Raw genomic sequence first — 14,389 nt, 5'->3', positions numbered from 1 at the left:
GAGCAATTCTGCCGCCGGATTCGGATTCAGCGCGAAAAATTACGTAAGAAAACATAGTTAAATCCCAATCAACAAAACCATGCAGGCCTGTGTAATCTATCGTTTTTAAACACATCTTTTGAAATTTACTTATCAATCATATGGATTAGCAATGCAGACTGCTTTGTTGGTTATAAAATGATCATACATATGTATTGTTATTTTGTGTATCGGGTATATACATATATGTATCTAACAATAAGCAGTAAGTCTAACAATAAGTCTAAGCAAAGAATAGATCTTCCTTCAGTTCGCTTTTTGTATCTTCTTTTCCATCTTATTCTCTAAAGAAACTAACAAAATCTAATAAGATACAACGTGTTTAATAAAACAGGTTTGATGTAAAAAATATAAATTTGACAAAGGAAACTTTTATTTTATTGTTTTTTAATTTGTAATTTGTAACAATTTTATTCATGACATATTGAATCGTCGTTATTGCTCGTCATATATATTATATTTTTTATTTATTAAAACTTCACCATGTATGGTTTTTTTCGAATATAACATAAATGTCTAATTCCGTAACTTAAATGATATGGATAACGATAAGGAGAAAAATCATTGGATAATGACACTGTGGCCAGACATTGTTTGTAATATCACGGAAGAGATTGAGAACTTTTCAGATATTGTTAAATGGACAGAAAAAGTAAGTCATTATTGACTAAATTACTATATAATATTCAATGTAATGTGTAAAGATGTAATAAAAATTCATGTATGTAATAAATTCATGATGTATATATTTATGATGTAATAAATTATTTTTACACATTTATATATAAATTTTTATACGTATGATATTTATACAAAATAATTTTGTATTTATTACTATACATCTTTTTATAAATATAGATATTCAAAGAGAATAAAAAAGTATTATTGAGATTTTTTAATTTTTTTTTACCATAGGGCTGATGTCTCCTTACGTTATTATGAATTTTCATACGTACAATTGATTTTAATTTACGTCTTAAATTGTTATCATTTGAAGCAGCTTCTAAAAAAATATATATATATGTATCTTTATAGTATCAACTTAAATGCTCTGATTTTATCGTTTTTTTATTATACGTTCCAATAAATCTTACATCATTGATATATAAAAATAGAATAGAGTATCTTTATGACTGTTAGGACTAAATTCAATAAAAACTCAGTGCGCTAATTCTTTTCAAATTGTCATAGTATTTTCAGAAGCATATAAATCGTAATGTTAACAGCCCTTGTACAATAAGCCGCAAGTCAGAACATCAGAAGTCTTAACCTGTCTTAACCAAATTGTTCAAGTTGGCTATTGGCCAACTTCACCGATTATGACTCAAAATAGCTTAGAACTTTTGACTGCGGTTTATTGTAGAAGGGCTGTAAATCTTTGTGCTCATTGTCGAGTTAAGTTCAACGCTTATTTCAGGCGACAGATATTATGTTCAAAACACGCTCGGTACCGATGCGGTCAGAATTCGAGACCTGATGCGTTCCGTAACGCGCATGATGTGCATGATGCATCCATTGTCCTTGTTTAACGTTTGGTGAGCAACAAGGATACACGATGCATTATGCGCATCATGCGAGAAACGGAACGCACCCAAGAAGAAACATGCAATTTACTAAATGTACGTATACAAGAGATATCACGCGGGTTTCCACGTGGCCTTATCTTGACTTTATGGAAGCTTTTTTACAGAATGTCATAAAATAATCGTCTATGTATATTGAAGAAAAAAATTGATATTAATAAATATTTATTATGTATTGATATTTTATCGTTATATTTAAAATACAGAATAAGATGGAACGAGAGGTATTCTGCCGATGTTCAATACTACTGAAATGTAATTTTTTTGTGAAAAATATCAAAATATCTCTTATAAAGATTTATGTGCAGAAAAATATTTCACTTGAAAAAAATCAATAAAAAAAAATTTTGAAACATTTAATAATACTACTTCTAAAATTATTTATAATGTAATTGTTTTATAAAAAATTTTATGAAAGAAAAACATTAATTTTAATTATAAAAGAATTACAATGTCAACAATATTTATAAGGATCCTTTATATAATTAATTACAATGCATGTAAATGTTACATACACATGGTAGCAGGTAACACTCTAATGTACGTATATTTTCTTTTTCATTCCTAAACAAATTAACGAACATTTTGACGATAAATTCTAATATTAAAATTATGCAATGATATTAAATGTTCTTCGTTCTGTTTATACTGATTTTTCGAATAAAAAACAACATACGAAATGTATTTTTTTTTAGATAAAAAAAGCAGCAACGACAATTTGTTATTTAAATTAAAATTTTTCGAAAAGTACATGCCAACCTTATGAATTATTAATGTGTAGACTGTTTTTTGTTGATCATAAAAACGCCATACATATGTATTGTTGTTCAATGTATCGGGTGTATATAACCAAGCAAAGAACGGATCTATCTTTAGTACTATTTTCATGTCTTCTTTTGCATCTTATCCTCTAAAGGTATTAACAAAATTTAATAAAATACAAAGCGCTTCATGTAAAAGGTATAAAAAATATATAAGAAATTTTCATCTCATCATTTACTTTGCTTGTAACTCATTAAAATTTTATTCATGATGTGACTAAATCGTCACTGTTACTTATTATTTGTCATAACACTGTTAAAAATGTCATGAAATTTAATGTACTTTTGAGTTACATAAATTAAATTAAATTTTATGACTACATTAAATTTTATGTATCCGTAACTGAAAAGTATATTTGTGTACATGCACATGAAATTTAGTACGTTTCATAAAATTTTTCAAAGTTTAGACATTTTTTATTAAATTTTATGTAGATTTGTATAAAATTTAATGTAAGTAAACGTTAATTGAACTTAAGTGATTTGTGTAACTTCGTTTTCATTGACAATACATTAAATATTTTTAATGTGCCTGCTTGAAATTTGCTTCCATTACACATGTAATCCACTGAAAATCTGCCATAGTTAATAGTGTATTTACGGTAGTAGAAATTCTAAACAATATCTTTTTTAAACAATATCTTTATTTTTATTAGAAATTCTAAGCTCACTATTGCAAAATTATCAAAAAAGCTCTTTGTTGTTAACCGTATCAACAATATTGATATAGCATTGTGCTCTCAAGGTATAATTAATTATCGTAGGCGGCTCATCGTAATCTATCGTAATTAGATTCTCAGTGATTTTTTAAGTATACATAGAAAGAGAGATTCGAACAAAACTTGTAATGAATTAAACATTACGTCTTTATTGATATTTTATCGTATTCCGATGAAATCATACTCTCCTAACAGGAAACGATAGAGAATGATGGACAATGATATTATTTCTTTCGGATACTTTTTTCTTAAAATTTTTTCCTTTTGATTTAGAGAAGCAACAGATTACGATAGAAATTAATTACATTTTCCGTAGATTTCCGTAGGTTTCATCGCTTTCTCTCTTTCGATATTTTTATTCATCGAAGTTTATTATGATTTGTATTTGTCCTATTTTTGCAGTGTTATCGATTACATATGAAATGTAATCGCGAATATGCGTAGCGGCCATCACGCGAGTCCTTTAGTGTGGTGCGGTGAGACGTGTGAGCGGCGATGCCGAGCGCTAAGCAACGGCGCGCTTATCCTCTTGCCTCTCCTGCCGGCGCATCCGACGTTTGATAAACTGGGTCGGGCTATACCTCGAGCGGCCGGAGCCGTTTCTATCGGCGCTCTCATTAGTACAATTGCAAACATTAATATCTCGATTATTATTACGGATATCGCTAAAAGGTAGACTTTGATGTTTATTTCGATCCCATCTACCTATGGGCAGTTGGAGAAGTCTCGCGAGACACATCCTGTATACATATAAAATAATTTCCATTTACTTCTTAATTGAACAATTATTTACGAAAATATTTCGACAGAATCTATTGAAAACAATAATAGGCCAAAGTTTATATATATCCTCTACCAATTTTGGCAAGAAACCTTATCTGGATATGATCATGATGAATCGATATAATTCCATTATCGAGTACAAAATATCGCACTATACTTTTATTTTGCCAATAACCTCAGCAATATTGAAAAAATTAATATTTTATCGTGCATTAAAATGTTAATATTTTATTATTAATATCTTATCATTAAAGTATAAAATAAAATGAAATGAGAAATTCCACCAATATTCGAAAGAATTAAAATATTTTTTTTATAAAAAAAATATCAGAACATCTTTTATAAAGTTTAATGTAAGTAAACGTTAATGTAAGTAAACAGGAAAATATTTCACTTAAAAAAAGTTAATAAAAAAATTTTTTAAGCATTTGATATTATTTCTTCACTTATTCATAACGGTTTTTTAAATTAAAATTTTATGAATAAAGGTACTAATTTTACTTGTATTATAAGAACAAATTACAATATATAAACATTATTTATAAAAATTTTTATATAACTAAACGTAATATATATGTAAATAACATATATACATGGTAGCATGCAAGTAAGGCTTTTTGTGTATATATTTTTCTTTGTTTTTAAATAAACAAATACACATTTTAATAATCTATAGTATTAAAATAGTGTAATAAACTGCATATACTGCATTCTGTTTATACCGATTTTTTTAAATAAAAAAACCTCGTGGAAAATATGATAATTTATTCTTTAAAAACATCTTTTGACATTTACATGACAATCATACCAACGATATGTGTGAATAATCGCTTCGTTGATCATAAAAAGAACATATATATATACCGCTATTCGTGGATATATATGCCTCAGCAAAGAATAGATTTCTCTTTAGTTCTCTTCTCGTATCTTCCTTTTCACTTTATATTTTGAAGTATCTAACGAAGTTCTAAGATACAAAGTGCTTAATACAAAATACATAAATAAAACTAAATTTATCGAAGGAAATTGCTATTTTATTATATTTTTTACTTGTAATTTATCACAATTTTATGACGGAATTGTTATTTGTCGTTCTTCTTAACATTTGTTAAAACTTTAGAACGTTTTATTGTAATGGATGAAACGATATGGGTGACCTTCAGCGAGGAGGAAAGTCAACACATGATGGCAATGTGGCCGGACATTGTTCGTGATATCACGGAAGAGATTGAGAATTCTAACTTTCCAGATGTTGCTAAATGGATGAAAAAAGTAGGTCATCATTGATTAAAATAATATATAAATATTATGTTCAAACAAATAATATTATAAATATTATAGCCAATGTGGGATGTGTGTGTGTGTGTGTGTGTGTAATATGTCAAAATTCATTTAATGGATTGATTGATTCATCTTAGGATAAATTCCTTTAGGATAATTATATGTGAAGTAATGCAAAATAATGCAATATCAAATTTCATAATCGTAAATATAAAATTTTATTAAAATTTCTTTCTCTTTCTTTCTTTTTTTCTGTCTCTAATAGTGTATAAAGTAAAAATAAATTATCATCAAAATTTAATAAACAACAATCTAAATTAAACTTAAAAAAAAAAAGCTAAATAAATAGAACTAGTTTTGGATTTTGTAGAAAATATAAAAAACCTTTTCAGTATTCTCCAATAATTCAAAAAGCCTGTAAGTAGGTACATGAAACAATAAATCTCGGACTTAAAAAATATATAGATTTTTTTTTTGATGTTTCTTTATGCAGGTATTACAGTATACTGTTCTAGGAGGAAAAAAAACTCGCTCTCTTGCATTAATTTATGCCTATAAATTACTAGCACCAAGTGATCAACTTACAGAAGAAAACATTCGTCTTGCACGAATTCTAGCATGGTGTCTGGAATTGGTAATTCTGTTCTTCTTTTCTTTGTGACATTGATATGTTTCATGAATTTTAATTCGAATAAATCTAATGCAAAGCTATAGTTAAAATTTTATTTATATTATCTTCAAATTAAAGACAGTGTACTGTACATATAATGAGGGATCTTCATTAAAAATATTAAATGTTGCGATTACGATTTGTAATATTAAGACATTTATTATTATACAGTTGCAAGCCTTTTTATTGGTAATCGACGATATACAGGACCGATCGTTACTTCGCCGAGGCAAACCATGTTGGTATCTATACAATGATATAGGCCCAGCGGCAATTAATGATGGTTTATTGTTGGAGTGTTCTATATTTTATCTAATTAAAAAACACTTCAAAGGGAAAGATTGTTACGTTAATGTACTAGAAGTGTTCCACAATGTGAGTAAAAATATGTTATTCTTGCCAGTCGCACATTATGTATACTACTTTTTTCCTTTCTAATTCCCTTGTAGAAAAGTATTTTACTGAGCACTAGCAGTATTTTAAAAGTAAGGAGAAAATGACGCCGATCCCTATAAAGAGGCATATTGTAAATGAAATCCATCACTTACTCTCAGCTCAATCAGGGTGTGCTCGTAGAGTCTCTGAAAGCGCTTTTTTTAAAATAGCGTTATTAATAGTTAGTTTCTGTGATGCATATTCGTTTCCTACATTTTGTATCTTACCAAAACGCGGATATATAGAAGATCTTAGCACTACTCAGCACTACTGAACACTTCTGCGCTACAGTAGTGTAGTAGTACAGTAGTAGTGCCTCAAAATACTCCTAGTGCCCAGTAGTACTTTTCTACAAGAGCCGAACAATTATATATGAAAGTATTTCAACAGCTCACATTCAAGACAATTATAGGACAAAGTTTAGATTTGCTCTCTACCAGTTTTGGCAAGAAACCCAATCTAGATCTATTTACAATGAGTCGATATAATTCTATTTGTCAGTACAAATCATCGCAATATTCTTTTATTTTGCCAATAACCGCAGCCATGCAGTTAGTAAGTGTATCTCAGTTTTCTTGAACACGAAAAGACTGGTATTCGCTTTGATGATAATATTACATTACGTTACTTGATCTAGGCCGGAATAAAAGATCCAGAGATGTTCAGGCAAGCAAAAACTATCTTGTCTGAAATGGGACATTTGTTCCAAGTCCAAGATGATTATTTAGGTTGCTATGGGAAGTCCGATGTCCATGGCAAGGATTATACTGATATACAAGAGGGAAAATGTACGTGGCTGATTGTTGTAGCTCTTCAACGTGCCACTCCGGAGCAGCGTAAAATTTTAGAAGTGAATATCATTGATTTAAAAGTGCTTCGTGAAATGCTGTTAGTACTAATTCTTTTTCTTATTACGCAGGAATGTTACGGCTCTTCTGATCTGGAAAAAGTAAGACGCGTGAAGCAACTTTTCACTGATCTTGATTTACCAAAAATTTATTCTACATACGAAGAAGAAACATATAATCTACTAAAAGTACGTATACAGCAGATATCATGCGGGCTTCCACGTAGTCTTTTCTTGAGTTTATCATCGAATCTTTTTCACAGAATGTCATAAAATAATCGTATATGTATATTGAAGAAAGAAATTGATATTAATAAATTTTTATTATGCATTGATATTCGTTAAATTTAAAATACTGAATAATATGAAACGAGAAGTATTCTGCCGATGTTCAAGAGTACTGAAATGTTATTTTATTGTGAAGAATATCAAAATATTTCTTATAAAGATTTATGTTCAGAAAACTATTTCACGTCAGAAAAGTCAGTAAAAAAATTTTAAAACTATAGTTAAAAAAAAACCGCTTTTTTTGCTGGAACAAAACCGGAAAGTTCCCGTTTTTTTTTTTCGAAAAATTAGTTTTTTTGGAAAAATTGCTGTTTTTGCAATATATATAACATGCTATTTAATTTTTAATATCCTTCATCAAATTAATGTAATCCAGAAAATTACGTAATCTTATTTTTGTTAAAATTTTTATTTTTCCTTCTACTTTTATAATCAAATCTAATCTAACCTTCCTATGGTGCATAACAAAGCATTAAGTACACGACTGCGCATTGTACTGCGCAAGTGGTTACTATGAATGCATCACGTAGGTTAGATCGGTTAGATTCAAAAATTTATAATTCTTTTCATTCTAAAGACTTTATGTGATTCGTCTTAATCTGTACATTACAAAATGTGTCAGATTTTGTTTAAATTAGATATAAAAAGGTTACAATTAATTCTTATATTTTATAATATTATTAAAATAAGATACTTCGTTTAAGCATTGAAATTAATATTGAACTAACTTTTGTATTTACGTTTACAGTACTATATCACTTGATGTGAAGTTTATTTATTATTAAACGAACTAATTTAGAAACAAATGTAATCTTAACAACTAGTCTGAAGAGTAATTTAAGTTAATATATATAACAGTATATGTTTCGTATGTTTTATCGAATACATTATGAGACTTCATTTCTGTTAACTTATCCAAATTATCCCGCTGTGTACCCTATAGGCAATTATTTTCTTTACAAAAAGAATCGAGAGTAAACGTGATAGATTTTACGAACACGCGTGAATTTTTCCAAAATGAATTTTTCTACCCTTAAGAAAAAAACCGAAAGAATCCGCGGAAAAATTGGAAAAATTCTGTTTTTTTCCGATTCTTTAAAACTACATTTAAAACATTTAATAATATCACTTCTAAAATTATTTATAATGTAATTGTTTTATAAAAAATTTAATGAAGGTTAATATTAATTTTAATTATAAAGAATTACAATGTCAATATTTGTAAGAATCCTTTATATAATTAATTGCAATGTATGTCAATGTTACGTACACATGGTAACAGGTAATACTGTAATGTATATTTTCTTCTTTGTTTGTAAATAAATAAACGTGCATTTTAACGATGAATTCTTATATTAAAATTATACAATAATATTAAATGTTCTTCATCCTGTTTATACTGATTTTTCAATCACATACTGTCATAAACAATCATATATTGACAAAAGAAACTAATGTAATACTTTATTCATTATAATGTAGAATAAGATAGAACAAAAAGTTCTGCCATTGCAAGAGAATGAATTAAAACGTTATTTCGGTGTGAAATACATTAAAAAATCTTTTACAAAATTTTATATACGGTAAAATATCTAAATAAAAAATTTCTAAAAGCATTTTATATTATCACTTCTTAAATTATTTATAATGTCTTTTTATGTTTTATAAAAAAAATTTATTTCATGGACAAAGATATTAATTTTAATTAGAAGAATAAATTATAATGTGCAGGCAATTTTCATAAAAATTTATGTAATTAAATGCAATATGTAAATGTTACATATACATGGCATAATGCAAGTAAAGCCATTTATGTACATCTTTCTGTCATTTCTGAATAGATGAATGCTTATTTTAATGATAAACCTTAGAGTGTTCAGACTATCGAGCCAAACTTCGAACTTTCATTGTTTTTCTCCAATCAAAAATTTATGCAGCAGTCTGTGCATTCTGTTTATATGACTATTTTTTAATGAAGAAAAACATACAAAATGATAATCTACCGTTTCAAACACATTTTTTGAAATTTACATGATAATCATATTATTAGCAATGTAGACTTCTTTGTTGGTTATAAAATGATCATATACATATGTATTATTATTTTATGTATCAGGTATAAACATAATTACACATATGTATCTAAGCATAAAGTCTAACAATAAATCTAAGCAAAGAATAGATCTTTTTTCAGTTCTCTTTTCGTATCTTCTTTTCCATTTTATCCTCTAAAGAAACTAACAAAATTTAATAAGATACAACGTGTTTAATACAACAGGTTTGATATAAAAAATATAAATTTGACAAAGGAACTTTTATTTTATTGTTTTTTAATTTGTAATTTTTGTAACAATTTTATTCATGACATTGAATAGTCATTATTGCTCGTCAAATGTATCATATTTTTTCAAATTTGTTAAAACTTCAGCATATATGATTCTTCAAATATAATATAAATGTCTAATTCCGTAACTTGAATGATATGGATAATGATAAGGAGAAAAATCAGTAGATGATGACACTGTGGCCAGACATTGTTTATATCACGGAAGAGATTGAGACCTTTTCAGATATTGTTAAATGGACAGAAAAAGTGTGTCATTATTGACTAAATTACTATATAATAGGCAATGTAAGGTGTAAATATGTAATAAAAATTCATGTATGTAATAAATTCATGATATATATATATATATTTATAATGTAATAATCTATTTTTACATATTTATGTATAAATTTTTTACATATATATTTATATAAAATAATTTTAGTTTTGTATTTATTACTACATCTTTTTATAAATATAGATATTCAAAGAGAATAAAAAAATGTTATTGAAAAAAATGAGATTTTTTAATTTTTCTTTTCTTACCATAGGGCTGATGTTTTCTTACATTATTACGAATTTTCATACGTACAATTGTTTTCAATTCACGTCTTAAATTGTTAAGTGTATTATTTGAAGCAGCTTCTGTACTGAAGAATTTTACAGCTTCTAAAAAAAATATATATATATATATATATATACTACATATGTCTTTACAGTATCAACTAAAATGCTCTGATTCCATGGTTTTTTTATTATACGTACCATTAAATCTTATATCGTTGCTATCAAAAAATAGAGTATCTTTATGATCAAACAGAATATTTTCTTGAATATCTTCTTTAATTTCGTCAACTATTTGTTTACTTATATCTAGTGCTTCAGGTTTATTTTCTTCATCAGATGAGTCATATTTAAATGCATTATTTGCATTAAAATTAAATTTGAAATGTTGGGCTTTAATATTTTCCACTGTGGATGTATCATTATCCTTGATATTTTCTGAAAATGAATACAAAAACTGAAATAATGTATGTACAGACATAAAATAATAGAAATATAAAAATGTGATATTTTTTAATAAACACCTGTATCATCTCTTTCCTTTCCATGTAATTTTAACAAACTAAATCCTCCTTTCTGTTTCAAGCTTTCTGTCAGAGTATCAGATACAGTATAATAAATATCCTTTGACACTTCTAGTTCGGGAATTGCAGGATCTTTAATTTCTGGCATGGATTTATTGTGTTTCTTTTTTTTGATACTTTTCTCTTTAGTTTCTGGTTGAACAGGTTTCACTTCATATTCACAGTGTCCATTTTCAGTTGGATCATATCGTATCATCAATTCCTTCCTGTAAATACTTTATCATTAGATATCCAAAATAACAATCATAAGTTTTTATTTATTTAAATATTCTTACTTAATAGGTTTCATGTTTGGATTTTTTATGGCAAGTGGTGTTCCTAAAATGCCCTCTAAAATATCCAATTGTTTTTCCTTCTCCTTCTGCAAATTACACTCATCGGTATCCTCAACAACTTTACTTTCCTTGGTCTGAACGTCTTCTTCTGTGAAACGATCATCCAGTGTAAAACGTGCATCATTTCCAAGAGTAGTCTGTGAGTATAAATAAATACTATTAGTACCATTATTGAAAAAAAAATAAAACGAAGTATGAAATGCTTACCTTTTTACGTTTCTTAACTTTAAATTCATCTTCATTCCATAAAGAATCTTTTTCGTTGTTATTATCATCGTCACTGTCAAACAAATCTGTCTTCGTTTTTTTCTTTTGTTTTACGTCTTGCTGTTCATTAACATCATCAAATATAATTTTTTTATTATTTGTAGTATTATCCTGAAAAAATAATAATCTTATAAGTATAATATATACATATAAAATTATACATATAAAATTATACAATACAATTATAACGTGAATAAACCCACTAAGTTCTTTAATGCTTGCTGTATAAATTGTCCCTTTGCTTTGAATGCTTGTTTCTTCTCCTTCAAGGATTGCAAGCGTTTCTTCTCGGACTCAGTAATTACATTCATTTTAGAGTTACTATAATCCAGAAAAAAAAGACTAGAAAAAAACATGATTGAAACGTTATAAATCTCATATAACCTCAATTGCTATCGAAAAATTGTTAATTATACGGAATATAGACTTAACTTACAAATGAAAAAGTCTTACTCTTATGTGCTTTCGTTAGCAGAATATGATGACGGTGCTACACATAAAAAGTAATATTCTATTAATTTAAATGCACAAGTGCACCATCAAGAACACAACATATACCAACGTATACAATGAGACGATCTCAGCGCCTCTCAGCGCTTTCTCCATGACATAAAAAATGGAAAAAGTGGGAAAGGCGAACGAAAATTTGTCACATGACGAGTAGTAGGAAATTGCGCCAAATTTAAACTATTATAACGTGCGTGCATTTGATTTTTAAACTTGTCATTGACGAGATATTAATAAAAATAAAGATCGATATTTTTATAAGAGTTAGCGTGATCATTCTGGGGCAGTCTGATTCATTCTGTGGAAATTAAAAAACGCTGACATTATCAACCGTTCTAACTGTTCTAATAATTAAAATAAATATAATGGCCCGTATTCAGAACATGCTTACAACGATGTTAGCGCGCTAACATATTACCTGGGAAAAAATATTTTATATATATCAGGATTGGGTAGTAACTAGTTAAAACATTAAAAGTTAAAAAAAAAGTTAAAAAGTTAATATCTTTTAACTTAGCTTAGTCAATTTTAAATGCATTAATTTTTAGCTTAATTTAACTACTTTTAAACTTTAATTTATTAACTTTTTTAAATTACAATTTTCCTATATCTCTTAGGGCCGGTTGTTTCACCTTTTGGTAAATTTTACTTGTTAGGTAAATCTGGCAATCCGTGCATGTGATTGGATAATCTTGCTACTTACCCAACAGGTAAAATTTACCAAAAGGTGGAACAATCGAGCCTTAATGCAAATATTTTTTTTTCTATAAAGTCAAACATTAGAGAATTAATTTAGAAAAAGTTCAATAATTTTATGATGAAAGATCTATAATAAGAGTCACACCATACGGTAGCTAGTTTTTAGTGATTCGCTAGAATTTGTCAATTCCCGCTTATATTTAAATCACATTAATTTTAGGTATCATGAACGTTATATTTTAGCAACATAAATATAAAATGAGCCTTAGATGAAGAATTGTTGTAAAACAGTACTGCACATCCACCCATTTTCTAAATTTTTACGTATATTTTTTGTAACAAATATCTAGTCGATGTAATCGTAAACATGCGTGAGCGGATGTTTCAGAAGTTAAAGAAAGTTAGATAAAGGTTAAAGAAAGAGCAATAATGCAAATATATACCTTTCTCTCTCGCAAGATTTTAACAAAAACGCCTTATAATGTGACTTATTTTTTATATAAGTAACTTACATGTGAATATAAAATTAAATTTACCTAATAATCTATATTTGCAAGTGTTAAAATAATTTTAAGAAAAATTGGGACATTCTGACCTCGAAAATAATTTTTTTCAAAATTAACTTTTTTAAATTTAAGTTAATTCAATCTTAACTTTTATTAAGTTAATTCTTCATTCCTTCAACTTTTAATTTAATTTTATTAATTTTATAAGCCATTAACTTTAACTTAATTTAGTTTAAAAAACACATTAACTTACCCAACCCTGTATATAATTATACATAATTCTATATAATTATATATAATTTTATATATAATTATATACAATTATATATAAAAGATAGGTAATTATTTAGAATAATCCCCCTCCCTTCACCTCAAATCTGAATAAAAATACACTTATTCAACGTGTTTTCACCTAAAACGAAAGAATATGGCAAAAAAATGTGACTGTCGGCCTCGTAAATCGAGTTATTAAGCATTAAAGTTGGAGACTTTAGAGGTCAAGATATCTGTTATCTCGACTCAATATAGCGCTATGTATAAGTTCTGCATTAATTACACAAATTCACTGCTCTAAAAACACAAATTCACTGCTTTAAAAACTCAAATTCACTGTTTTAAAAACACAAGTTTACTGCTTTAAAAACACAAATTCACTGCTATACAAACACAAATTCACTGCTTTACAAACAAAAATTCACTGCTTTAAGCACACAAATTCTTGCATTAGCAGTGAATTTGTTTGTGAAGCAGAAAATTTGTTTTTAAAGCAGTAAATTTGTGTTTTTAAAGCAGTGAATTTGTGTTTTTAATTTGTGTAATTAATGCAGAACGTATACATAGAGCTGTATCGAATCGATAGATATCTTATAAAGTCTTCAACTTTAACACTCAATAACTCGATTCACGAGATTGACCGCCGCGTTTTTTGCCAGATTCTTTCGTTTTGAGTGAAAACACGTCGAATAAGTGTATTTTTATTAAGATTTATGGAGGGGGAGAGGGGGGTTATTCTAAATAATTACCAAAATATGTTCATTTATATACAATCATGTAAAATTATATATATTTTTTTTATAATTTTATATCAGTGCTCACAAGGATTTACACATTTCGGGCCGATTCCAGCGCGCGACTC

At 27.5% G+C, this 14,389-nt stretch overlaps 2 protein-coding genes across 2 annotated transcripts; one reads left to right on the top strand and one right to left on the bottom strand.

The window, feature by feature from the left end:
- The first annotated feature begins 2,518 nt into the window (after window positions 1-2,518).
- LOC108769750 (farnesyl pyrophosphate synthase) lies at window positions 2,519-7,451 on the top strand. The gene is made up of 7 exons (XM_018520934.1): window positions 2,519-2,538; window positions 5,066-5,217; window positions 5,720-5,860; window positions 6,068-6,271; window positions 6,722-6,886; window positions 6,969-7,181; window positions 7,251-7,451. Exons 2-7 carry the CDS (start codon window positions 5,080-5,082, stop codon window positions 7,449-7,451), a joined length of 1,062 nt encoding a protein of 353 aa, XP_018376436.1. The 5' UTR covers window positions 2,519-2,538; window positions 5,066-5,079.
- Window positions 7,452-10,318: 2,867 nt separating this feature from the next.
- On the bottom strand, window positions 10,319-12,094 carry LOC108769735 (uncharacterized; the record flags this gene model as incomplete). The annotated part of the gene is made up of 7 exons (XM_018520880.1): window positions 11,979-12,094; window positions 11,746-11,884; window positions 11,483-11,653; window positions 11,216-11,412; window positions 10,881-11,146; window positions 10,558-10,794; window positions 10,319-10,461 (listed from the first exon to the last, which is right to left on the bottom strand). Coding segments are annotated over exons 2-7 (1,122 nt in total), but the record flags the coding sequence as incomplete, so codon positions are not given.
- Window positions 12,095-14,389: the final 2,295 nt, after the last annotated feature.

The sequence above is a fragment of the Trachymyrmex cornetzi genome, unplaced genomic scaffold (genome assembly GCF_001594075.2).
Source record: "Trachymyrmex cornetzi isolate Tcor2-1 unplaced genomic scaffold, Tcor1.1 scaffold94, whole genome shotgun sequence".
NCBI classification, from domain to species: Eukaryota; Metazoa; Arthropoda; class Insecta; order Hymenoptera; family Formicidae; genus Trachymyrmex; species Trachymyrmex cornetzi.
The sequence above is the reverse complement of the archived record's forward strand: the minus strand, read 5'-3'. Positions and strand labels throughout refer to the sequence as shown.

Coding starts and splice junctions, on each gene's coding strand:
- LOC108769750 (XM_018520934.1), top strand. CDS start 5,080: ATGGATGAAACGATATGGGTGACCTTCAGCGAGGAGGAAAGTCAACAC. Junction 6,272..6,721: donor TACTAGAAGTGTTCCACAAT/GTGAGTAAAAAT, acceptor GTATTTCAACAG/CTCACATTCAAGACAATTAT. Junction 7,182..7,250: donor AGCAGCGTAAAATTTTAGAA/GTGAATATCATT, acceptor CTTATTACGCAG/GAATGTTACGGCTCTTCTGA.